Below are 27,237 nucleotides of genomic sequence, written 5' to 3'. Positions count from 1 at the left end.
GAACTCCATTACAAAGGTCCTAGCGATACCAGAAAAAAAATCCTTAGGCGGGGATAGTGCATCCCCTTTCACATCCACGCTCACCATGCACATAAATGCAAGAGGTTAATATTTTTTGGATTGTGGTCTATCTAGATTCAGTCTCCTATTTTGTATCCATAATCTGAGCATTGCAGCGCACGATAATATACGAAGTCATTAAATTACAGGGCACTGTAATCTTAGCAAAGATTTATTGAGTGCTAATGTAATTCTTTCATCGAGGCAAAGAGATTGCATTGACTTGTGGAAGTGGCTTTAACTTGATTGGATTGTAATCAGTTATGTCTTTGCCATGAAGTCGTCTTTCTTTTTTTTTAAAAAAAAAAAATCCAATTGTGATCTATTGGTTTCTCTGGGTCATTGCACTAAGTCATTTGATTAACCATCCCTTCTCCAACTGTGAATTAGAGTTAGAAGGTGTTGGGATTTTTATAGCACCCACAGCCTTCTGTGGACCAGCTCTGAGAGCCTGCTATTGATCAACAAGCTTAACTTTAGAGGCATAAATTTAAGATTAAGTTGCTGTAGATCAGGTTCTGTTTCCCTTGCAAAGTATTTCCGTATGAAGGTAAAGCACCTCAAAGCAGGACTGTATTTGGTTAATCATCAGCATGTGCAATTTTGTAAAGATAGTTTCTTTCTAGGCCTATGTTATTTTTCATGTTCCTTGGCTGAGCTTTGGCCTATAAATCATGAGAGGGACCAAGGCCACCTTCCCTCTTATTTCAATATTGTAGGTCAAATTGATCTGAACAACATGGGGAGGAGGGCCAAGCCTTGGCCTGCATGCATATCGCTTGGAAATTACAGCATCAGTGGGGTGCCAAAACAGATACAAAGCCATAGCAAGAAATTCAACATCTTTCCACGTTTCACATAAAATGGTTTTCAGTGGAGTTGGTTTTACACACTCAGTTGCCAACCATCAAGTGTAGCATACCGCAAACAACTGCTGAGAAATCATAAGATAGCCATGTGTACAGCAGACCTTGATGAATGTCTGAAGTAGCCTATTGAAAAACATTGCATTTGAGCTAATATTAAACTAAAAGTTCCATCTCTGATGGCTGGCCACTATTTAGCACCAGGTTGAAGGGCTGCATTGACCTTTGGTCTAATCCAGCATAGCACAGTGTCTAAAGTATTGAACCATCAGTGGGGGAGTCCTGGTTCAACTTCCCATTCAGCTCAATGGGTGACCTTGGGCTGCTGTTTCTCAAGCTAACCTACCTCACAGGTATGCTGCGAGGATAAAATAGAAAGGGAGTCAACCATGTAAACCCACCAGACTCCTTGGAGACACTGTGGGATATAAATGCAATAAATAAGTAAGTAATACAGCAATGCAACTCTTGTCTTCTGAAGCAGCCTCATTTTATGCCAGCATCTGAGTAGTCTCTAGAGCGAGTGGAGTCAACACCTTCTGCAATGTATCTCAGAGCCTTTCCTTTTCCTCCCTTTGCGTCTTCTCTGGCAGTCTACAGGACCTACGGCAGCATATGTCAGATTTAGCATTTATGTGCATTTATCCACTTCTCCTAATGAATACATTGTTCTGTACTTAGTACAGGGGAGCAGATGCTGCTGCTGTTGCAGCCAAGCACACAGGGCAGTGCAATTTCTGTTGCACCTAGTTGATGGGGGAGGAATGTACAGAAGTCGAATTCCAAAGCAGACTTACCTGATTCAATCTTGGTGGATCATGACCTAGATCAGATCATGAATCCACATCAGGTCCTGGCACTCCTTTTGATCTTCTCTATTCAAAGCCTCTCACACACGAGCTGTTCCAGGCTGTGGACACCTAGATAACTGAACTTCTTTGAAGGAAGGAAAAAATGTTACCAACTTACCAAATTGAGGCAGCCCTTACGCGCATCTTAAGCACTTTTATTTTATTCTAATGAAGGTTGGATTTTTACTTTTGTGTTTTTGTTCTGATTTTAAACAAAATGAGGGGGCTTAGTTCCATCCCTGTGCAGAACTGGGGTCTGTTCATGGGTCTGTCCATGCCCAGTTACATATTTCTGAAGCTGAGCTGAAGCACACTGTAGGAAGATCTTCTAGGTGGGCTGGGAGCAGACTCTGTATTCTTCATTTTACCACTGACCTTTTCTCCAAATTGAGTGCCTTTGTTTCTTCCTGCTTGTCAGGTGGTTCCAATCATTAATCTTCATTGAAGAATCCCTTGAAATATACATGAAGGCCAAATGTCCTAATTATTGGCAGGAAGAAAGGGTTCTTTTCTGATAATCTCTTTGCAGATAAAAAAAAAAATGCTATCACTTTATGGGGCTGCCTAACACTTTTTTATGATTGCATTAAGCAGCAAATTAAGATAGGCAAGAGAATAGGTTCTTCTTCACAGAATCTTTAGCCTCATTATCAGTTCCTTGCCAATTGACCAGGGCAAGATCTACACATGGAGCAGAATAAAGTAACAGAGTCCCAATGAGCTAGAGTGGACTGTTCCACTTCAATCAGCAAGTGGGGTTGTCACTTTTCAATGCTTTCTCATGTAACCAACATCCTACAGGAAAAACAGCAGCATTATCTAGCACATCAGTGAGAAAGGTTCTCTTCCCATCCCATTCTCTGTGTGTTTTCTGTGTAGGAGAGCTTTCAGTAATGGGATCCTCCCCATGTACAGTCTGGAATGATACAGCCTACTTTACCACCACAGGGCTCTTCCTCTGCATTACCACCTCATTCTGCTGCATGCTTAGGCTAACCCTTATATTGACATGGCCACACTTACATCTGCTCTGATGCCCATTGCTTTGTGAATATTAGATAAGGGTAAGAGTCAGTAGAGGCATAATCAGAGGTGCTTTTGATAGGTGAAGTCTTATGTCAGGTCCACGGTATAATTCTGGACATTTTTATTTACAGACTCTGACCAATCAAGTTATACAGAAGGTCTGCATTGGAGAGAATAATGTCGTTGAAGATGAAATTAAAGTAAATAAGAGTGTCTATGAATGGGCTGGAGGTGGTGGTGGAGGTGGAGGAGCAACTTATATATTTAAGGTACGCAAATATCCACCATCCATACAAATATTAAGCTTTGTAATTTCAGCTTGAGGCACTCGGTTTACTTATGCTTCCTTCCTTTTGGTCCTTTTCAGCTTGAACTAGGGGGAGTATGATCTCCCCTGCCCTCAAATGAGCCTGGTAATCGCAATACATGCGTTTATATAGGTTGCTGTTTAATTATCTCATATCTGTTTGATGACATCACACCAACTCACTTTTTCTTATGTGAGACAGTCAGACCACAGAAACACAGAAATTACCAATGGTCTGTCTAGCTCATTGTTTCACTATCCTGACTGGTGGTGGCTTCCCAGGGTCCCAAGCAGAGGCTTTTTCTAGCCCTACCTGCAGAGTGTGTTCTCTGCCACTATTACAACCTTTTCCTAAGCTTCAGGAATTCACAGTTGGGTAAAGGAGCTGGCTAGTGTGGAAATAACACATATGCTTACGTTTGTGGGCCAGATTAAATATCATGCTAAACCAGTGACCTTTGAGTTCATGTATCATCTCCTTCTCCCCTTGGCTTCCAATATGGCTGCAATAAGATTGGAAGCTTTTGTTTTCATTCTCTATTAACCCCCATTTAGTGTGACTTCCAAAATACAAACTTTAGTTAATCCTAGCTGTGATTGGTTGAAAAAGCCCAGGGTTTTCATAAACCAGTATTTGAAGTTGCCCTGTTTCAAACAAACCACAGCTCAGATTATTAAAAAGTTTCTCAAGGTCAGCTGAAACGACAAGCTGTGGTTAATCAAGAATGGAAATTTCTGCTGTGACCGCATTTGGAAAACTCTGTATAGTTCTGGTCATGACACCTCAAAAAGGGATATTGTAGAGTTGGAAAAGGTTCAGAAGAGGGAAGCCGACATGAACAAGGGGATGAAGTGACGCCCCTATTAATGTCTACTTGTCCTTCTGAAGGCTATGTCCACTTGATAGATGTCTAGGGACTTTTATTGGAATTAAAAAGAGATATAATATATATTTTTTAACATGCCAGAACACGCAGTTTAGCAAGCGATAGCAGTATGTTGCAACAAAACCCTGTGGAGAAGATCCACTGTGTTCTACTACACAAAATGTTGTATATTCCTGGTGCTGTTGACATCCCTGTGTGCACGCCATTGCCAAATACTGTTACTGCTGCTCTTTACTCCTACAGTACATGAGAAACCTAATGGTCACAATTAATCTTTGGGATGCAGGCAGATAAATAATGCAGCAGTAATCTGGGCTACTCACAAGCCTGGGGGTTGCTGGCTTAGTGCAACGAACTTGTTATTTACATGTCTGACACATCTAAAATCTAGCTTTGTTTCTCGATTCCACCTGTCAAGATGGAAAATGGAAAGGCAGTCCCCTTGATTGTTGCAGCAGGAGGTGGTGGCAAGGCCTACAGGGACAAAGCATATACATTTCACCAAGAAAAACTGGAGAATGACACATCTGTTCCAGGGCTCAGTGGGAAACCAGGAGCCGCAGGTAAGGAACGTCCACTAACTCACTCCAAGCGCCTTGCCAGGCATAACAAGATGGTTGGCAAAAGCCATTTGGTTCTGAGCCAAAGAAGCAGCACCCAATGGGCTAGAGCATTGTTTGACGCATTTGCCACATCAGCATCTCCCGCCAGAGAAACAAGCAGTTGTTATAGTTTAAAAAGCAGCAGCTTGTCTCTTCAGCCTGGGAACTGCTGCAGTGACAATTTATCACACAAAGCTCCGGCTGCCCATATGGTTCTCCCCTGTACATTCATATAACTTCTTTGGATCACAGCCATTATCATTAGCAAAGAAGAATAGCTCAGGAGTTATGGGTGTTAGCTTAGAGCCCACAGCTGTCACTTTATTTCCCTGCTGAACCAGAGGGCCTGTATTACCTTGACCAGATCACAAATGTTCATGGCATTTATTAAAAGTGAGCTATTTACCCCTTAATACATTTATGTTGAAACGGTGGTTAAGAAGTAGAAAAGGTACAACTGTTTGACCAGTTCACCCATCATCTATTCTCCTCCCCCCGCACCCCGCACCAAATAATTATTTTTTAACTAGTGGACTGGGAATTCTGCTGCATAATCTGCTGCTTCTGAGAACTCTTGAATATAAATTAATCTCAAACAAGACATAAAGTTGAGATCACTTAACCCAGATTAGTGACCTCTTATATAACATATAACCATCTTTTGTACTTGCAATTAGTAGTTTGGGGAAATTATTTTAATGCCATATTTTCTATGGAATCAGAAAATGGTAGCAATTGCAGACTGATGCCAATCCAAAATAAAATAAAATGGTTTTTTATTTGCCCCTGGAGATTTCATACAGAATATTTCTGCAAACATTCATTACATACATTGGGAAATCTAGCCCTTTTATTATTTTAACCATTGTTATTATAAATTACAAAGGTTAGTTATAACACGTTGCTGGTGCGTTTATCTGTGTGGCTTTAAGATCCATTATTATGCTGTCCAGTACTGATTGTGAGAGTAGAACCAAGATCCAGTATTTGTTCTACATCATTCTAGACTGAAGGAGAATGGATTTATGAACACTACCAGATGTTCATCCAATTTTTATGTGGTTTATTCTGAGTAGAGCTGAAGAGAATACATTTTTCTGAGGAAAACATCGGATATTTTTCTTTCTCAGCCTACTAGAAAAAGAAGGCCGCTTTATTTTCCCATAATATTCTCTAGTGTTTATTCATTCATTGCGGCAGCCACCATTTATTCCTACCAAAGACCCAGTACATGACAAAGTCTGGTTGTTGTGGACAATGCAAAATGGTGACCAGGCTACCAACATCCCCCTCACCCTGAGAGAGAGAGAGAGAGAGAGAGAGAGAGAGAGGAAAGAAAGAAAGAAAGAAAGAAAGAAAGAAAGAAAGAAAGAAAGAAAGAAAGAAAGAAAGAAAGAAAGAAACCCTGAGGAGAAAAGAGGGAAATTTGGTTGCTGCCATTTACTAATGGTGAGCACAGCCTCCCCACTCGAGAAACTGTCAGATAATTCATGGAAGTAGTATCTCTGATTACTCTACCTGAAAATATGGTGGAGAGTTTTGCGATGCCATTTATGCATAGTTCAAATTTCTAGTATCTGCTGCTTTTTATTAACACAGGGTATACCTAATGCTTGCCCTATTCTGGCCAGTGTTCTCTCTTTCTCAGTCTCTCTTAATTGCTAAAAGTACTACCTCAAAAAGGAGACGCCCACCTTACTTAGTACAATACCCCTTAGCACCAGCAGGGCTCCTTTGAAAAAAAAAAACATTTTATGGATGCTTCCCATTCTGGCCATTGCTGAGGCACTTTCTCTTCCTCCACACAGATCACTAACTTTTTTTGCAGTCTTATTTTGCATATATCCATATGCACCAATATTTACCACAGAGGTCTCTTTTCAGTTCTGTTTCCTTTTTTAAAATTCTGATGTTTTTGTGCTTCTATATCCTTTTCAGACACGGTTCTCCCGGCTTAATAAACCATAGTTTGTTTATTTGTTTGTTTGTTTGATTGATTCATTTATGAATCGCTTCCCATAAAATGTCCTGAGGATACTTAACAATAAAAACATCAACAGTAAGAACCTATTTAAAAGCCATTTAGCTCCAATAAAGATACAGACTGGGATAAAAATCTCCACCTAAAATGTTAGTTGGAAAAAAAGAAGGTCTTCAATAAGCATCAAAAAGATAGTGGTTCTGAAGAGTAGATACCACCACACTAGGGCATGTCATTTTAGGGCAGGGCATTTAATTTTTAAACATTTATTCAGTGAGGGGTCTTAAAAATATGTTTTTCAGTGTGATGAATTCAAATCTGCTATTATTATTTGTGGCTGGACAACATTTGGCTTGGTAAATCTATGTTTGATTAAAAAGCACATACGCTGCTCTAGGAAAAACCACAGAATTTTAATTTTACCTTCTGAAAAGGTCAGGTAATGCCTATTAATAATTTAGTTTCTCTGCATAAAACATGTCCTACTAAGCATACAACATTACCTTGTAATCATAAAACAACATTAGAAAGTAATGACATCAGTTAATAAGAAATTTAAACAAGAAGTTTCATTAAGTCTTGCTCTGAATGGCTCGTGGACATCAGCTTCCAGTTTTCTCCTTGGCCACTGATGCAGCCCTCACATCTCTCATGTGTCTACATTCATATGTGACATAGCCTGTTTGCTGTTGTTAACCACCTTGAAAGGCTCACTGGGCCAGATTGGTGAGAAGTTTACCTGACCTTATGACGTGTGTGATCTGATACCCGTACACTTGATCAGTAGACATATCCTTTATGACATTGTCACTCCATGAAGTAAGAGGCTCCTCAATGGAGAGTTTGGTGAATGAAAGATCAGCTTCAAGTTCTGTCACAGTGTCTAGCATCTTGCCAGTGTTACCTGTCCACTTGCTGTCAGACAAGGTCTTCACATCAAGTGCTGTGATCAAGTGTTGCAGGGGTAACTCATTGGTGTGGAGGGCGCAAACCAACCAGATCAGCTTACAACCAAGCTTGACCTCTACCCAATGCATGTCACCACCCTCCCAGCCAGTGTTCACATTTGTAGAATCACCTCCAATGGCCTGCAGGCTCTTATCCATGCACTTCTTCATGAAATCTACAAGATTATTAGCAATAGCTTCTGCTGGTTTTTCTCTCTTTGAGTGAAGCAGTAGAGATCTTTCATCTGGTTCACTGCACACAGAATAATGCTGTTCTGTGGTGTTGATGGGGAACTGCTGATCTGAAATGTATGCTTTCAACCTTTATTTTTTATATATATAAATATTTATTAAAGTTTTTAAATATCAATGCACAAATAATAAACAGTCTTACTTCTGTCACAAACATAATTTCATCACTTCTTTGGACTCCCTCACGTCTCCCGCTCCCATTTACATCGTTAAAAGTTTTTTCCAGACAAATTATCAACTTGTTTACAATCTCATGTCCACTCATTCAAATATAATCTAGCACTTCTTCCAAAAAATTTTATATTTTCTTTAGTCTCACTTATCATCAAATTTAAATCTAATTTAGTGGTGGCCAATTTTTTATAATCTAGCATCCTTCTTAACATTCAACCAAATTACAATGTTTTTGTAAATACATCTTGAATTTCTTCCAGTCTTCCTCCATCTTCTCTTCTCCCAGATCACGGATTCTGCCAGTCATCTCGGCCAGTTGCATATAGTCCATCAGCTGCATCTGCCACGCTTCCAGTGTGGGTAGATCTTGAGTTTTCCAGTTTTTTGCGATGGGTATCCTTGCTGCCGTTGTTGCATACATAAAGAATGTTCGGTCCTTCTTTAACACCTTCTGGCCGACAATACCCAGAAGGAAGGCCTCTGGTTTCTTAGTGAAGGTATATTTAAATACCTTTTTCAGCTCATTATATATCATTTCCCAGAAGACCTTCACCCTAGGGCATGTCCACCAGAGGTGAAAGAATGTTCCTTCATTTTCTTTACATTTCCAACATTTATTATCAGACGAATGGTATATTTTGGCGAGTTTAACTGGGGTCATGTACCATCTATATATCATTTTCATTACATTTTCCTTCAGAGCATTACATGCGGTGAAGTTCAGCCCAGTGGTCCACAACCTTTCCCAGTCCTCAAACATAATGTTATGCCCAATGTCCTGTGCCCACTTTATCATAGCTGATTTAACCATTTCGTCTTGTGTATTCCATTCTAACAGCAAGTTATACATTCTAGATAGTACCTTAGTCTTTGGTTCTAACAATTCTGTTTCTAACTTCGATTTCTCCACCTGGAACCCTAGCTTTTTGTCATTTTTAAAAACTTCTTTAATCTGAGCATAATGTAACCAGTCTCGCACCTTATCCTTCATTTTCTCCAAACTCTGCAATTTCCAATTGTCTCCATCTTTTTCTAATATTTCCCAATATTTTGGCCATTTGGCCTCCATACTGGGTCTTTTTCGGGCCTTAGCTTCCAGAGGTGAAAGCCACCTTGGAGTTTTATTTTCCAATAAGTCTTTATATTTTGTCCAGACGTTAAACACTGCTTTCCTGACAATATGGTTCTTAAAGGCCTTATTGATCTTAACTTTGTCATACCATAAGTATGCATGCCAACCAAAAGCATTGTTAAAACCTTCCAGGTCCAGTACGTCAGTGTCTTCGAGAAGTAGCCAGTCTTTTAGCCAGCAGAAAGCTGCGGCTTCATAGTACAACTTTAAGTCTGGCAGGGCAAAGCCCCCTCTTTCTTTCGCGTCTGTTAATATCTTAAACTTAATTCTGGGCTTTTTGCCCTGCCAGACAAATTTAGATATATCTTTCTGCCACTTCCGGAAGCACTCCGTTTTGTCCACAATCTGTAGTGTTTGAAACAAAAATAACATTTTTGGCAATACATTCATCTTAATAGCAGCAATTCGGCCTAACAAAGAAAGCTTCAATTTTGTCCAGCTATCCAAGTCTCTCTTAATTTCAGACCAACATTTTTCATAGTTATCCTTGAATAGACTCAGATTTTTTGCTGTTATGTTTACCCCTAGGTACTTTACCTTCTTAACCATAGTTAGTTCTGTTTCTCTCTGAAACCGTTCTGACTCTGTATCTGTCAAATTTTTTCCCAGCACCTTGGTTTTCTGTTTGTTTAATTTAAATCCCGCCACCCGACCAAAGTCCTGAATCAATTGTAATACTCTTTTCGTACTAGATTCTGGCTCCTGCAGGGTCAAAACTAGGTCATCTGCAAAAGCTTTAAGTTTGTATTGTTTCGCTCCGACCTGAATCCCTTCCACCAACCGGTCCCCTCTGATCATGTTCAAGAGCACCTCCAGAACCGAGATAAATAACAGGGGGGAGATCGGGCAGCCTTGTCGTGTTCCTTTTTCAATTTTGAACTCTTCTGTAACCACATTGCTGACTATCAATTTGGCCTTTTGTTCTGAGTATATTGCATCAATCCCATTCTCAAACCCCCGTCCCACTCCCATTTCTTTTAAGTTTCCCTTCATAAATTTCCAAGAAATATTATCATATTTCCAAGAAATATTATCATATATCATGTATGCTTTCAACCTTTAGTTGTCTCTTTACAGCCGTCCAAGAAGATGCAGTCAATTTCACCCTTTGGACAAAGATAATCAAATTCCTGATACAGGGTTATCAGAACTTTTTCTTTGGTCCTTCTTGACTTTATTGTGATCAACTACACCATCCATAAAGGAAACAGTGGGGATTGCAACTGTGGCGCACAGGCCAACATTATATCTGATGCTCTTCATAGCAACACTATGTATTTTTAATCTGTCTTTTTATTAGAAGTGGAAGGCCTGCTTGGTTTTCCTAATTCCTAACTTCCATCATTTCCATCTTGGGCATCAGCTATTTGTTGTTCATTTTCCTCAGCAGAGAAAATTATTTCATTTGATGTTATTGATGCATTCTGCTTTCTTCTTTGCTCATATTCAGCAAGCTTCCTTCTCTCATCTTGCCGATTTCGCTATTTAACTTGTCTGTTATGCTGAGGCAGATCTGGCAAGCCAGTCTGATGTGGTCCAATAGAACCAGTCTTCTCTCTCTGACCTTTAATGAAGGCAAGTTCCTTCACAGAGATCTTCATCTCCTTAGGGCATGTACAGTTAATGTGAGCTTCATCTTTGCAATTAGCATCTGCAGGGCAGCAAAATTCAGAGCATAAGTGAGGGGGGGGGATACACTTGCATTTGAGGATGTCACAAAGCTTGTCAAGTTTTAAAGTGAAAACCTCTTCGACATCTAGCTTTCTTCTATCAAGACATATGTTTTTGGCCTTCTCCTGGTTTTTTTGTAAGATTGTGGCTTGCGAATTTACAGTGGGGGCAACAAAAGAACTGTTTGCTTGTTCCCACTTTTCAAGCACTTTAGGGTAAATGTCCTTTGCAAGACTGGCTGCTAGGTAGTTTCTGACATCCTCATCACTTTGTTCTCTTAGCAGCAGCCCATACCGAAGAATGTCTCACAGAGTTGGGAGTTCAAAGGGCAGCAACTCTCTGCCAGTTCTAATTAGTTTGCTAATGTGCATGAATGTCTTCAGCTCTTGTTCTCTTTTTAGAAGCCATTGTAGGTCAATTCCCACTGGTTACAGTATTATATTATATTATATTATATTATATTATATTATATTATATTATATTATATTATATTATATTATATTATTACTGCAAGTACTTGGCAATCATTTTTAATTATTATAATACAACCTTTCTCTTTCTTTTAATAAGTTTATTGGAAATTTCCCCAAAATGTTAAAAAGTCAATATATTTATGTAGTTATTTACCAACCCAAACTAAATTATATTAATCCAGCCAAAATAGCTTTTGAATTCCCAAAGGCTTGATTCATCCATCTCTTGATGAGATGGAATCAAAAATGGAAGATCTCTGTCATTTTTGTAGAACAAGCAGCCTTTCACAATGATAGACTGCTTCCTGCACTCTCTTTAGCCTAGCCATTGGAAATTTTAAAACACAGGTAATGTCACATGTGATGTGGATGCCCCACCTGATTTATGTAATTCTCCATCCTTAAAAGGGAGAGAGATTGCTCAGATAGAGGGCCAATTATGCAGTAGCACAGGGTGTCCGCATCCATGATCTATGTGGTCCAAAACAGAGGGTGCCCACACCCTCTTCCAGCCATGCATATGAGTTCTTACCAAGTACTTTATTCAATATTCACAGAGAGAGAGAGACATGAAGAAATGCAGTCTCTCTTTGATAATGGAGTTGCTCCGAGTAAAGTCCCACCCCTTCCGTCTCTCCTATTCTATGTCATCCCTGCATCAGCTGATCTGAGTTTTCTGCCTCTAAGCTTTCTATTCTACTACTCTCAATGCTCGCCTGGTCCTGGGAGGTGGGGGTCAGGAATGCTCTCCAAAGACACTGAGTCTGTCAGCTCTCTCTCCCCTGGTGTTTCTTCCTATTGCTCTTTTCCCAATATTTCCCAGCTTCTTCTCTCTGCAGCCTCTGAACTATGACCTTCTGCAAACTACTGTTGTTAATCTATACTGTCCTCCTGTTCTCAGGAAGGTTTGGGAGAAGGGGGGCGGTCCTCACCATTCCTCCTCAGTCTAGCTCCTGACAATATGCCTCAAAGAGTTCAGGCAGGAAATGGAGTGTGACACAGAAACCAAAGGAATATCAAACTCTAACACAGGGTTCATTGTAACAGCCCCTGTCCTTTCATTGCTGACCTAGGGTCTGAAACTTTCAAGTAAATGCCTTCTTTGAGATCCCGTTTTCTAGGTGAATTTTGTGTTTCATAGATCCATTTCTGTGCTGCTTTTCCAAAAGACCCAGTGCAAGAACAATAATCAGGAATATAGAAAGCTGCCCTATAGAAGGTCAGGTTATTATACTATCTAGCCTAGTATTGTCTACTCTGACTGGTAGCAGCCCACCAGTCTCAGAGGGCTGTTCCCCAATCCTTTTCATTGGAGGGGGCAGGGCTCAAACCTGGCACTTTCTGAACACAAAAGCATGTGCTTTGCAAGTAAGCTTTGGTTTCTCCCCTTGTTAGCCCAACTTCTGGATTAACCTGTCATTTGCGGAGACGATACTATATGTGTTCCCATATTACTGTTATGATATAAAGAAAGCCTTTGTTAGCCAGTATTGGACCAAGACATTTTGCTACCTAAAGCAAAAGATACACTAGATTTGACACTTTAAAAGCCTTGGTGCAGCATTCAGGCACAATTTCTGCTTTCATCTGTTTCCTCATCATCCTGGTACATGGCAGGTCCAGCCCTATTGGCACCATAATGTCATGTTGACTTTCCACAATCCAGCATCAAAGGCATGTGTACACTTTGACTGATACTGCACAAAAACAGGTTTAAGTGTGTCAGGTTTCCATTGAGCCTCCATTGAAAGAGAGGCAATGAATTTCTAGCAACTAACTCCCCCGCTCATTCGCTCTGATACATACTACTTCAGAGGAAGCTGTAGCTTCAGCCCTGTGTACCTGAAAGAGCATCTCCACCTCTATCGTTCAGCTCAGACAATGAGGTCCAGCTCTGAGGGTCTTCTGGTGGTTCCCTTACTGTGAGAAGTGAAATTACAGGGAACCAGGCAGAAGGTCTTTTTGATAGTCACACCCACCCAGTGGCAAAGAGTTAAACAACTATAAAAAATGTTGTAGTCATCTGAAGCAGCCCTGTTTTGAGAAGCTTTTAATGTTTGATGCGGTTCTTCCCTCCCTTCCCGCACCTTTCCCTCTGTATTTTTGTAGAAGCCACCCAGAGTGGCTGGGGCAACCCAGTCAGATGGGGGAGAGGAGTAAAAGAAATAAATTATTGTTATAGCACTTAAACGCTTTAAAAAAAAAGTATATACATAGTATAGATGAGACTTGTGCTCTACAAATTCTGTGCTTTCCAGTAAGGAACCTATGCCCTAGCTGAGTTTCTCTTGCATTTTATGGATTCAACGGGAACTTACTAGAACTATTTTCCCTTTTGGAGAGCCAGCATGGTGTAGTGGTTAAGAGCGGTGGACTCGTAATCTGGTGAACTGGGTTCGCGTCTCCACTCCTCCACATGCAGCTGCTGGGTGACCTTGGGCTAGTCACACTTCTTTGAAGTCTCTCAGCCCCACTCACCTCACAGAGTGTTTGTTGTGGGGGAGGAAGGGAAAGGAGAATGTTAGCCACTTTGAAACTCCTTCAGGTAGTGATAAAGTGGGATATCAAATCAAACTCTTCTTCTTTTTTTAAAACTGCAGGTGGTGGAGGTGGCTGGAATGATAACACTTCCTTCCTCTGGTCGGGAAAATCCTTGCTGGAAGGCGCTACCGGAGGAAAATCCTGCCCCCAGGCCATGAAGAAGTGGGGGTGGGAGACAAGAGGGGGTTTCGGAGGGGGTGGAGGGGGGTGCTCCTCAGGTGGAGGAGGCGGAGGATATATAGGTAAAGTGGCTTCGTGTTCAAGGTGTCCCTTCCCCTCCCTTAGTGCTAATGCTCAGCAAAATTTTGCTGAAACAAAATTTCCCTATACCTGGCATATCTCTATTTGCATCAATAGTTATCTGTATATTTGAATGCCATGTAGTGCTAAGTGTTGACGCATGGGGGGGTCTAAGAATCTGCATGGCCAAGGTTGTACCAATCTATTCTTTGCTATAATGGGGCCCCTTTTTGGAATTCTGGGCATCCCAATTCATATGTGCCCTCTTCCCCATAGTTTCTAGCCCTCATACCTATAGAAAAAGAGTTTAAAGGTGTGCTAAAGGATCAGAGGGCAGAGAGGAGGTAGTCTGAAGGGCTTCAGCTGGTTACCTCTGCTGGTGCCTCTGCAGCTTTCAGACCTCATTACGAGCACACTTAATTTCCCTGCACAATGCCCCTGGTGTTCTTTTCTCACCTTCTTGTTTGGTCTGGGTTTTGGGGTTTTTTTTACTTCTTTAAAAAAGCAAATTATTCCATGAAATCGAGTTGTGCAGCATTGAACTGCACAACTTATGCAGATTGGTCTCGTTTATTTAGAATATGAAGTTTAGTATTTCCAGCTATATATGCTGATGAGGCCGGAGGCTTCTGTAGCATTCTTGACCCCCTGTGTATATGTTGCCTTTTAATGCTAGATGAACATTAACATGATGCAAGCTCTATTCAGGTGTTACTTGCCTAGAGGGTCAACACGAGGACAAAGGAGCTGTAGGACCGTGCTTTTGCCTCCACCCTGCCATTGCACAACTCCTTCTGGCTTCCTACCTGTTCAGGGCAAGTTGGCTTCCTGCTGCACTAGCGCAGGCTCCCAACACGATTTAGAACCCAGATCATACAGGGTTCTAGATCACACTGAGAACTTACATGAGTACAGCACACTTCCAGCTGCATACGTTTGCCCTGGACACATGCAGAGCGAGAGAGAATTGCACAACGACAGGGGCGCCCCTATCAATTGGGGGGGCGAGTTATGGTGTTTGGCTTGGCATTGATTTACTTGGCATCAAGTCTCTGCAATTTACACTGCAGCTGTGCCAAACTGCTCTGGTACTTATTAGCCTATGCACCAGTTAATGCTGGTGGGATAGTGCATGTTGAATAACTCTTGGCAAAAGCAACCAAAAGCACCAGTCCTGAATGGTGGAAGTTCTTTCAAAAGGACATGCCATCAACCTTCAAGATCTTGCTGTGAATTTTGAATAATGATGGTGTCCTCTCGATGTTTTGTGATTATGAATGATGAAATAGTAACAGGAGGCATGTGCTGTGCTTTATGGCATCAAGGTACTTTTGCCTGAAGACTGTTGTGCCACAAATACGCATTGGCTTTGATCTCTAGAGGCACTGACCTCTCAAGACAAAGCAAGTAATTCAGTCTTCACAATCAGTCCTTGACTCCATTGCAGATGGTCGCCAGTTGCCAGACAGGTCAATTGCAACAGTAATATTGAAGGCCTATTATGACAGCTGTCAGAGCCTAAAATTCAAATCACCAGGTGGACAATAATTTTCACTACCTGTCTTCCAATCTTTTGGGCCATCCTGAATCTTCTCATCTGTGGTGGTATCTTGCACCTTATGCTACTAGTTTCCTATTTGGATACAACATGTGATGGATGTGGTGTCAGCTGTGGAGAAATCACCATGAGGTAATGTTGTTTTATGCATGCTGGTTGGTTATTTGAATGCTGGCACATCTCAGATACTTGTTGGATGTGCTAAATCCTGGGAAACGTGAAATGTTGTTTAGACCAGAATGTGGCATGTCTTGCTCTTGACACATGGCTGAGAGGTACTGAAGCATTCAGATGATCCCTCATGCAAGAACAAAAATCATCTTGTGGTGACTCCATCCTATTGTTTGCCACTTCAAAATGGTTGGGGGGAACCCACCTATATGTGTGAGAACTCTGGAGGAAGCAAATGATAGTTGATTTCAAAATCTTACTGAACTGCATGTGTATTATATATGCTGCTTCTGAAAAATAGAATTGAAAATAACCTTGTACGGTTATTTAAATTTTCTAATGTGTTTTCCTCTTCATTTCCTTCCTTTCTTCAGAGGAGATTAAAATTAAATAGCACCCTTGGTACTGGTAGACTGATTGGTTATTTGGTTTAGGCAGGCTTAAGAATGGGTAACAAGAAAGGAATCTGTACTGTACATGATAATAACCCAGGATCTGCATGACAGGAATAGCAAATGTGGTGCATTCCAGATGTTGTACTTCAGCTCCAATCATCCCTGATCACTGGTCATTCTTGCTGGGGCTGATGGGAGTTGGAGCCCAACCATCTCTGGAGAGCATCACCTTGGCTATACCTGATGTATGGCATCTGCCAAAGATGAGTTACCATAGACTCAACATGATAAAAGAGAAAACCTGTCTGATTATTGCTATGCCTTGAACAGCAGGTTGACTTTTGCACACACCAGCATTTTCAATCTGTCACTCAAACAACACTGTGAAGATTTTTATTTATTTCATTAAAATTACATACCACTTGATTGTCACAAAGCAACAACCTGAAAGCAGTTTACCACCCCCCACAATTGTAATCTTTTTGGTCAGTCGATCTCCTCAGGATTGTGCTGAAATACTCATTTGCATCATTCAAACCGCTTATTAAACTGAAATTCTTGAAATGACCCAGTAGTCACTTAATATTTTGCCAGATGATTGTCCTTTTTTCTGCCAGATGTTCTTTATTTTGTAGAGTTGGTAATTAGTATTTTTCCTTTACCTGCTGTAGTGACACATTCCAGAAGGGTAGCCATGCTAGTCTGCTGCAGAAAACAACCACCATGTATCCTGACTAAGTTAGTTGAACTTCATTCCCATTGAAATCAATGGGGGCTTTAGACATGATCAATTTGCCTAGTGATTTCAGTGGAACCAAAGCTCAACTAACTTAATCTGGCTCTGTCCCAAAGGGTTTTGTAGCACCTTAAAGGAACACAAATATTGTGGCACAAACTTTTGGGGGTTAGAGTCCACTTCATGAGATGCACTCCCACTGGTAAGCAATTGGCATAGCACAATCAATTGGGTAAAAAAAAAAAAGCCTAAAAATGGCAGCGACTTTCCATAGTGTGCTAGCCACTCCAAGTTCTGTACAGCTGAAATTCTTCAGAGTCAGATTTACTAATGAATTCCAGCTCAGCATATTATTGCTGGAATCCATCTTGAAAAGTATTTGGGGAAATGGCAGCTCTGATGTCTTACTATTGAATGTCCTGAGAGATAAAAATGGCCCCCTACTCTTTTCTGAGTGTTCCCATTTTTTAAATTTTCAGAGGCTTAGCAGTGTTAATCTGTTGCCACAAAAACAAAGAGCCTTGTGCTACTTTAAAGTCTAACACATTTTCTTACAACGTGTGCTTTTGTGGACTAGAGCCCAGTTCGTCAGATGCATGGGGTAGGATCCTAAATACATGGAGAGATTTCCCACAGGGTCCCTTCCAACTCTACAATTCTGTGATTTGACGATTCTATTATTTCCTTTCCGTATGACTAAATATGGTGCCTTCCAAAAGAAAAAAGTCACACTGATCTGATGGTGTGGGCTATAGCCCACAAAAGCTTATGCCATAACAAAATATGTAAACCTTGTTAAGTGCAACAAGACTCTCCGTCATTTTACAAGTGTTGTTTGTGCCTATTCTCTTGCATAGAAAAGAGATTAAATAAGAGTGGGACAGTCAGGAATGGATCACAGCCATGTATTTGATTCTGTATTCATTTGTCCTCTGTGTGGAACTGTGATAGATCTGCGACAGTCTCTTGTATTGCTTGGCTTTGGGGGCTAAAGTTTGCTAAAATGTGGTGTGTGTATTTTTCTTCTCTCTGTACTCAGGGTATATATATCTACTTACCCACATCTGATGAAGTGGAATCTGGGGCCCACAAAAGCTTATGCTACTATATATTAGTTAGTCTTTAAGGTGCCACAAGACTCTTTGTTGTACTTTTATATGTGTTGTGGTGTTTTTTTCTTCTAAAACCTTGGCATCACAATGATATTTTAAGGTGTTTTCATGTTTTCTGTAGGTGGCAATGCAGCAGAAAACAACGACCCTGAGATGGATGGAGAAGATGGTGTATCTTTTATTAATAATTATTATGGTTCATTGTACACCCCTGCATTAAAAGGTATTTTAATCAGCCAGCGAGAGTGATTGTTATGATGTGTTTGTAAAAAAGCTGAATACTTTTGAAGGGCTGTATTAGATTGAATATGGACAACATGTCTGGAATAGTCTGAAAGTTCTTAAGGTGCTAAATTGGGCATGGCGAAAGCCTTTAAAGAAGACAATAACTTGTACATACCTCAGGCCAAACAACAGCAGATCTTGCTCTTGATATAACATAGCATTTCTTTTCTTGAATCAGTAAGTCCAGAAGTTTGTATGTGAAGCTGTCTTCCCTTTACAGACACCCCCATCTTACTCTGCAATGATGAGGGAAGAGATTCAGAGTGAGGAGGCTGCTGTAACAGAGATCATATTGGGGTAGTCACTTGCTTTCAGCCCCCCCCCCCAAAAAAAAATTACCTCAGAGGAACTCGTCTGGAAGGCAGCCAGGACAGAGAATTGTTTTTTAACTGAAAAGTAATTTAAAGGAAAGATGAAAAACCTATATAGACCCAATGGGTAAACACGACTGATGTATTTTGAAGACTGTCCTGCAAAATTTTGCGACTTTTGCTATAATCTCTAGTTTTCCGCCTTCTAGTAAACTGGACGATTCCAAACTAGAAGTACTGGACATTATTCTAAGCAACAGGGTAATAATATTTGTACGAACATCTTGATAATAGGCTGCCTAATACACAATAGCAAAGGCCCCTCAGCTCATTCCACCTCAGGTCAGCTGATAGTCTACCATTGTCTTGCTTACAAATCTTTTATGGGTATGCCTGTGCCCTGTTTTGGGTGATTTAGATCACAAATTAGTAATATTTCTTTCATCCGTTCCCTAGTGACAGATGGGCATGGCGAAGTCGAAATCAAAGTGCATGTGAACTGTAGCCACTGTGATCACGATATGTGCCACATTGATATGAAGACACAGGAGGTTATTTGCATATGTGTTTTCGGGTATGTGTTGGCTGATGATGGTGTCTCTTGCATAGGTAAGAAGCCGGACAGGAAAGGCCTCCTTTAGCTCAGATGGGAAGCAGGGTTGTGCTACTGGCCGCCGCACTGATTTCGCACCATCTTCTGGGCTTCCTCACCATTCCTTCTCTTGTGTGTTGAGCAGAAGTTTGAAGAGGGAGGCAGCTGTGCTTGTGAAGTTTCCTCCATGTGACTGGGAGCTCTGCACCCATTGGTGACTCCGTGGAGGAGCCTCCATGAGACATTTCCCCCTTCAGACCTATTCTCATTCCATAGGAGTGGAGCTGAGAGGGGAGTGGGTGGGCATGTCGTTGGGGGAAGGGCCAGCAGCACAGCCCCATATCCCTTTGGTAATATGAATCTGTTGCATGTGGTCAATGTGTGTGGAGGGGGGGTTGCGTTTTCAAATGTATACTTGTTCTATAAGACTCTTCAATCTGCAGGTGGGCTGCAAATCATCAAAAAATCCTCAAGAAGGTTAGATTAACCATCGTGCTACGTACGTTACCTCTACTGTGGTGCAATTATTTGACATTATTTGAAAATATCTCAGTATGAGAGCGTACCTATTCTGCTTCCTGCAATGGGTTCCTTTAAAATTCTCTACCTGTCAGAATATTATGTCCCCTCACAACCTATATGCCACTTGCTAAAATTTCACTTCATTTCATCAGTGCTGTCCAGTGAAATCTGCCTCTGCTTCTAAACTCTTGTACTCAGTGCTAGTTTTCTAGAAAAAGAGGCACCAGAACTCACCATGATTGCCTCCCTTGTTTTCTTGTAATGGCTATGGTGCCCACCTGAGAGGTGAAGGAACTGAGTTCCAGTGAGTTCTGGATGAAAAATAACCCTGCTTGTGTACCCAACGCTGCATAATAAGCCAATAAGCTCCTAAGATACCACAGCGAACTTTGCCTTCCCGCCACATGGCTCTGTATTTTGTCTCCGCCCCTCCCATTCATTCCATCTGCTATCTTTGCATTGTGCAGAAAGCAGGGTGAACCTCTGCCTCAATCAGCTCTCCTGGATCTGTGACCCTCCAATGGCCCGTTGTTCCACTTTCCTCAATTAAGTTCAAGCCATTGAAACAGATGGTTTTCTATCAGGAAATTAACATTGGCACTCAATGGATATGAAAGAAAAGCCATAAAAGCTGAGAGAGAGAAAATGTTAAATTGGCAGGCCCAAAATGCAAAGCAGCTGCCAGCTCTGAGTTAAATTAGATAATGCAGCACTGGAAGTGGAAGATTGTTCACTTTTTTTTTTTAATCCCTCCGATTGATTGATTGATTGATTGATTGATTGATTGATTGATATTTGTGTACCACCCCATCACATAAAGTTCCCAGGGCAGTTTGCAATAAAGAAATGTAAAACAATTTAAATACAAAATAACACAATAGCAACAATAACAGCAGACTTGAGGCAAAATGTCCCATCACCACTGCCACTGCTACCTCTACTGCCTCTGCTGTGGGTACATACCCACCACCAGGGCCGGATTTAGGTTTGATGAGACCCTAAGCTACTGAAGGCAATGGGGCCCTTTATATGTCCAGCTGTCCTTTGCCAACAACAAATTGTTGCTGATTTTTGTGTTGAATATATGCTATATGGTAATTTACGGACCTGATATATACTAAAACCATTTGCCACTGTTGCTGTATGTAGGTTTTATTTTATTTGTCTTTTATCTTATATTTTGGAAATGTACATCCAGGTTTTTTTCCTTTAAATTTTTTGGGGGGCCCCAAGAGAGTGGGGCCCTAAGCTATAGCTTGTTTAGCTTATACCTAAATCTGGCACTGACCACCACCACCATAGGGGGGGCGTGTCTGCAGCAGAGTGCATTTGCAGCAGCAGCAGTGGGGTGCACCCACGGCAGAAGAGGAGGAGGTGGGGGCACGCTCGTGTAGGAAGGCAGCAGTGATGAGCAGCACACTTCTGGGGCCCAGATCTGCCACCTGAGTTGACCATTTCATGAGCAGGCCAACCCTGAGGTTCGATTTGGATGGCACACCAAGCCAAACCATGGTCTAGCTCCATGTGGCTCAACAGCAAAACGACCAGGCAGGAGTGAAGCAGCGGCAATCTTCTCCCCAGCAGTATGCATGCTCGTGTGCTGCACTGAGCCATGGTTTGGCTTAACACGACGTATGAACCAAACAATTTCATGCATGATACAATAACAGAGCTGGATTTGCAACTGAATGTGCACTCAGTAGGCGCTGCAGCCAATACCCATTCCTGTATGAATTGTGTGTCTTCAAACACCTGTTTGTTGCATTCGCACATTGTATTTTTAGGTGTAAGCTTCTTTTTAAAAAACCAAAAACCTCCTTGTTACACTCCAAAAATGTAATGTACGAAGAGACCTTAATAGTCTATATCTCTTTTAAGGTATTTTGCAACTACCGCAGGCTGCTGAGAACAACTTAATGCCTTCTGTCTTTGCACATCTGTTCCAGCTGAGCCTGTACTGCCTACGAAGAATCCTTCCCTCTCCTTGGTCTTGTCTGTAGTGACATCTGCCCTCGTTGCTGCTCTGATTCTAGCCTTTTCTGGGATCATGATAGGTGAGTTCCTTCTTGACCCAAAACATGCTGAAATCAGCAATACTCACTGAATGTGGTGCATCCTTCGGCCTTAATCACCAGAATGGCAAGAATGATTGTCGTTGTGACCATTTTAAATGGCTGTTGATGCAGCAGAGGAGCCCAGTTATAGAAGTGAGCTTTATCTGGGCTGCAGAATATTCTAGTTTCACATACAACCAATGCAGCACATAGTGGGCTGAATTAAGGGAATGGACTAAATTAAAGGAGTGAGAAATGTATCAATTGGTTGGCTTATTGACTGATGGAGTGATTTATTGCAGTCCTCAGGTTTTTTAAAAGTTATTAATAGCACACATGTTGTGTTCTGGCTGTCTCCTTATAGATTAGTTAAGTAGGCTGTTTGTATATGACCTGTGTTAAAATCCCACTTCAGCTAGAAAATCACTTGAGCAGGCTTTGGCAAATTGCTATAATTCTCCCACCCCATCCGGTTTATCCCTGCCTCTGCTTCCCTAAAAGGCTCTCCTTTGTCTCTCTGGGTCAAATTATAGACGGCTAAACATTCTTGGTTATGGACCATTCCTTCTGCATTCTGTGAAGTGCCATGAACATTGATGGTGCGATCATAATCTCTATCATTATCATTACTTCAAAGATATTGGTGTGTATGTTCAAATCACACCCCTGGGTATGCTAGTTGGTGGGTGATGCCAGTTTCCCTCATAGTTAAAAGTGCAAAAACAACAACAACAAATACATCCTTCAAATACATTGTGCTGCTTGTAATCATTAAAAAATAACCCTGCAAAGAAGGCCAGCACTATAGTACACTGTATTGTATACAGGGCTTCAGCCTAAGGTCCAGCTCCAAGGGCCTTCTGGCAGTTCCCTCATTGCAAGAAGTGAAGTTACATGCAACCAGGCAGAGGGCCTTCTTGGTAGTGGCACCTGCCCTGTGGAACACCATCCTGCCAGATGTCATAGAAATAAACAAGTATACAACCTTCCGTAGACATCTGAAGGCAGCCCTGTATCGGGAGGCTTTTAAAGTTTGATGCATCATATGTTTTTTATATTCTGTTGGAAGCCACCCAGAGTAGCTGGGGCAACCCAATCAGATGGGCTGAGTACAATAAAGTTATTATTATTATTATAGATGGGATGCTGAGGGTGAGAGAGAGTATCTGGCCTAAGGCCATCTAGCTGAGTTCATCACAGTAAAGAAATTTGGTCTTGCTTCTAGGGACTAGATAAGGAACCTCTAGGACTAGATCTAGGACCTAGGACCTAGACAGCATCTTAAAAGCAGAGACATCACCTTGCCAACAAAGGTCCATATAGTTAAAGCTTTGGTTTTCCCAGTAGTGATGTATGGAAGTGAGAGCTGGACCATAAAGAAGGCTGATCGCCGAAGAATTGATGCTTTTGAATTATGGTGCTGGAGGAGACTCTTGAGAGTCCCATGGACTGCAAGAAGATCAAAGCTATCCATTCTTAAGGAAATCAGCCCTGAGTGCTCACTGGAAGGACAGATCGTGAAGCTGAGGCTCCAATACTTTGGCCACCTCATGAGAAGAGAAGACTCCCTGGAAAAGACCCTGATGTTGGGAAAGATTGAGGGCACAAGGAGAAGGGGATGATAGAGGACGAGATGGTTGGATAGTGTTCTCGAAGCTACCAGCATGAGTTTGACCAAACTGAGGGAGGCAGTGGAAGACAGGGGTGCCTGGCGTGCTCTGGTCCATGGGTCACGAAGAGTCGGACACGACCAAACGACTAAACAACAACAAGGACTAGATCAGGCCCACAAGCAACCAAATGGCCATTCCTCATCTTAACAAATCAACTAATCAACCACACATTAAATTTCATTACTTTGTTAAAAATTACAAAGAAGCTGCATGTTTGTGTTGCAGGACTAAGTTCCCCTCTTGGACACACACATCTTGCACTTCTGCCTCGGAATCCTGAAGGAGTCTTTTGCATAGTTCTTAAAAGCAAGAGTCTTGCGATAGGAGAAAGGTGGAGGCATGATAATAGGCTCTCAAATCCCTGCTCCTATTACTACAACAGGTTCACTCCATCAGCTTTCCCTCCACCCCTTGCACACATCAAAGTAACTTATCTGTTGGAATAGATATAGAGCTGAAACTATAGTACAAGTACTGCAGTACTGTGTTAATCTGCCCAGAGTCAAGAACATGCTGTGGGAACTCTCATGCCCAGCTCCATTTACTTTTTCAAAGTAACTTTTTGCATGTCCAATTAATTCTAGTCTTGTACTTTCCCCCCCTAGGCATGTAATGCTCCCACAGGAACTTGAAAGGTTAAAACAAGGACTTGATGGATGAGTTTGGAATCCACAAAATGTTAGTTGCCCCCTTTAAAACACTCTCAAGGGCAGGAAAGGACCAGAAAATTAGTAAAGAAAACTAGGTCTAAAACCCTTCCAAAATTCTTCTCGCAAATATTTATTTATTCTGTGCTCCATGTGAATCAGATCACATGCATCACTAATATTGATGGGCACTAGACTCCACACACTTTCTGCAAGAGCCCCATTTCAATTTTCTACACTGGGGAGAACAAAGGCATTTCTGTGGAAGGCAAATTAAGGACTAGACATGACTTTCACACAGTTTGGTCCTGCGTTGTTGTTGTTGTTGTTGTTGTTGTTTTCTTCTGCAGACAGCTGGCAAAAACCACACCCTGAGTCTGATAGGGACCTGAGTCTATAGCCTTGCACCTGGTATTTTCAATGGGAGGAAATCCCTTATGGGGCCTTTCCTTCACTTGCAAACTTCAAGGGAGGGCTGAATCTAATCAGGTTCATTGCAGGGGGGAAGGGTTAAAGCCCCCCCCCCATGTCATGGTCTTGATCCAGCTCAGAGGAGGGCGCATTTGTATAACAAGCAACAGCTTTACATGAAGCCCAAAGTACCTGACAAATGCCACATCTGTTTTGGCCCTGTGGGGTATAAAAAGAAATACAGTACATTGTAAGAGTATTTGTGATGGTTACTTCTTCTTTTCTTTTCTTGGTACCTAGAATAATAATAATTTATTATTTATACCCCACCTATTTGGCTGGGTTTCCCCAGCCACTCTGGGCGGCTCCCAACCAAATATGAAAAACATAATACAGCATTAAACATTAAAAGCTTTCCTATACAGGGCTGCCTTCAGATGTCTTTTAAAAGTAAGATAGTTGCTTGACATCTGATGGGAGGGCGTTCCACAGGGCAGGTGCCACTACCTACATCTATGGGCTCCTGGTTGCAATTTAAAATCTTTCACAACTAAATAGGCCATCATGCACTCTGGGGTACTGGAGGAAGTTTTACATGCTGGGAGGCTCTCAGACCCAGCACCCAGGGTTGGCGCTAGTGTGGGCCCTGCTGTGGCCCTGGCAGCTCTCTGAGAAAGTTGGGTGCTGACACTGGGCCTGTGTGTGTGTGTGTGTGTGTGTGTGTGTGTGTGTAGATAGAGAGAGATATGAGGAAGAAGAACCACATGCATTCCAAAATAAATGTGGTTACAAATAACATCCATGATGGTGCACCAAGGAGTGAGGCAGTTCCAATCTTCCACAGGGTGAATGGATGCCTCTAGTTGTGGCAAGCTGTGATATCATTCAACAGTGACACTTATCTCTGAGGTTGGGCACCTTTCTGGGATGGTGCCTGCTGTGCCCCGTGATCTGACATGGACATGGGACCTCTGACATGTGTTTTCCCAGGCCAGCGCAACATCAAATTGGCCTCGTGCTGGCCTGGAGAGTGGATTCCAGCCTGACTGACACTTGGCCAATCACCGACTGTTGGTGTGTGCACAGCACCCCTCCCATACACCTTGCCTTGACAGTCACTCTGTGGTGGTCTGCCTAAGCAGCACAGCACAGACCTCCGTGGGCCCTAACCATCCATCAGCACTTGATTGTCTGCCTCATATGAACTACAAGTATTACATCGCCTCCTATCTTAATTTCAAAGCTGAAAAGAAACCCCAGCTTCAGACTGAGCGGCGTAGAAGTAACCAGAGCTCTTGGTGCAAATTGCTTTTCAAGGTGCACTCAGATGAAAGCCCAAACCCCTAACTTACTGTGCTCTGTTTCTAGTGTACCGTCGGAAACACCAGGAACTTCAAGCTATGCAGATGGAGTTACAGAGCCCCGAGTATAAACTGAGCAAGCTGCGAACCTCCACCATTATGACTGACTACAACCCCAATTATTGCTTTGCAGGGAAGACCACATCCATTAGTGACCTCAAAGAGGTGCCCCGGAAAAATATCTCTTTGATAAGGTAAACCAGCCTCGCTGACTTCTTTATGCTCGGATGCGCTCTGCGGCAAATGTGCACGAGCAGATCCACACATGCGCCTTCTCCTTTTGTCTGGCAGTATCACACACTCATCTTTATTCACAAGACTGCTGCTGTGGCAATGGTCTTCTGGGTGTAAAGATAGTTGAGAATGGATGGAAGCTGGATCTCTGCCCTCCCCTCAGGTTGTTCAGCCTGACAGGAAGGGAGAAAAGTTCGGCACCTGCTTCCTATGGATGATCCAAAGAGCTATCATATATAAAGCTCTGTAATTCCTCAGGCACTGGCTATAATTTGCCCAGGCTCTCTTAGACAGCACCGACATCTGGCGCAGTGACCTTTTGGAGGTTCTGCCAGTGCTTGTGACTGGGTCTCTGACAATAAAAGTGACATCAGCAAAGGCATCTGCTCTGCCAGGCACTAGAAAACCCAGATATAGCAGCGCCAGTCTAACATGGATCTCGATTTGGGGGGAAAGCATTAGCAAGTTAAGGTAAATTCCAGTATGAGAAAGTTAATTTTAACCCTTCTCTGTGTATTTAGAGTTGTAGCTGACCCTGTAAGGGTATAGAAAGGAGGGTGTATATTCCCCCCCCCCTAACTTTGTGTGCCCCCTCACATTCAGTTGTTGCTTCATATGCTCAAACCCCTGTGTACATTAAATAATAATAATAATACACATGCAAATTGAAGATTTCACTAAAAGGCTATTCCTCACTGAGAGGCAGAAAAATTAAGCCCGTCAAATATGTTGGGGTCGAAAAGATCTCAAATATGGTCAGATTTCACACTTAATACAACAGCTGATTCATACCAATGAAGCAGTTAGAATTAAAAGTTGTTAACATTTTAATACACACATCCCAAAGGATTTGAGTGGCAGGGGAGGCCAGGGAATGTGGGGAAGAAAGATTTCTGAACTTTATGCTTTACATGAGAGGCATTACAGTCTATGGGTACACTATCTCTCTTGCACTTCTGAGTTATAAATAACAATCCTTATGAAGCTTTATGTGTCCAACACATATGTTTGAACTGTGAATTAATTGGGTCTAACTAATTAAAATGCTCAAATGGTGTTCCAACCTCGAGGAGGATGGGGGTGCCTAAATTTCACTTGCCACTGTTTGCATGGTTGGCTTTCAGTTAATGGTTTGTTGTAGGAAATAGGTTCACACTGTTTTGAG

The 27,237-nt window shown here is 41.9% G+C and overlaps 1 protein-coding gene across 3 annotated transcripts in view; it reads left to right on the top strand.

Annotated features, from left to right (window-relative positions):
- ALK (ALK receptor tyrosine kinase) overlaps window positions 1-27,237 on the top strand; it is a 608,021-nt gene that overhangs the window by 551,236 nt on the left and 29,548 nt on the right. Inside the window, exons 14-20 of one of the 3 annotated variants that reach the window (XM_081854122.1) lie at window positions 2,935-3,072; window positions 4,416-4,560; window positions 13,830-14,012; window positions 18,104-18,205; window positions 19,035-19,187; window positions 21,639-21,746; window positions 25,846-26,032. In XM_081854122.1, coding sequence (XP_081710248.1) covers window positions 2,935-3,072; window positions 4,416-4,560; window positions 13,830-14,012; window positions 18,104-18,205; window positions 19,035-19,187; window positions 21,639-21,746; window positions 25,846-26,032 — 1,016 coding nt within the window. Of the gene's footprint in view, window positions 1-2,934; window positions 3,073-4,415; window positions 4,561-13,829; window positions 14,013-18,103; window positions 18,206-19,034; window positions 19,188-21,638; window positions 21,747-25,845; window positions 26,033-27,237 lie in introns of those variants that run through there. The other 2 variants (XM_081854123.1, XM_081854124.1) reach the window with 2 other exon arrangements.

This window comes from Podarcis erhardii, assembly GCF_964252035.2.
Source record: "Podarcis erhardii genome assembly, chromosome: 3".
In the NCBI taxonomy this organism is placed as follows: domain Eukaryota; kingdom Metazoa; phylum Chordata; class Lepidosauria; order Squamata; family Lacertidae; genus Podarcis; species Podarcis erhardii.
This window is presented reverse-complemented; position numbering and strand designations above follow the sequence as displayed.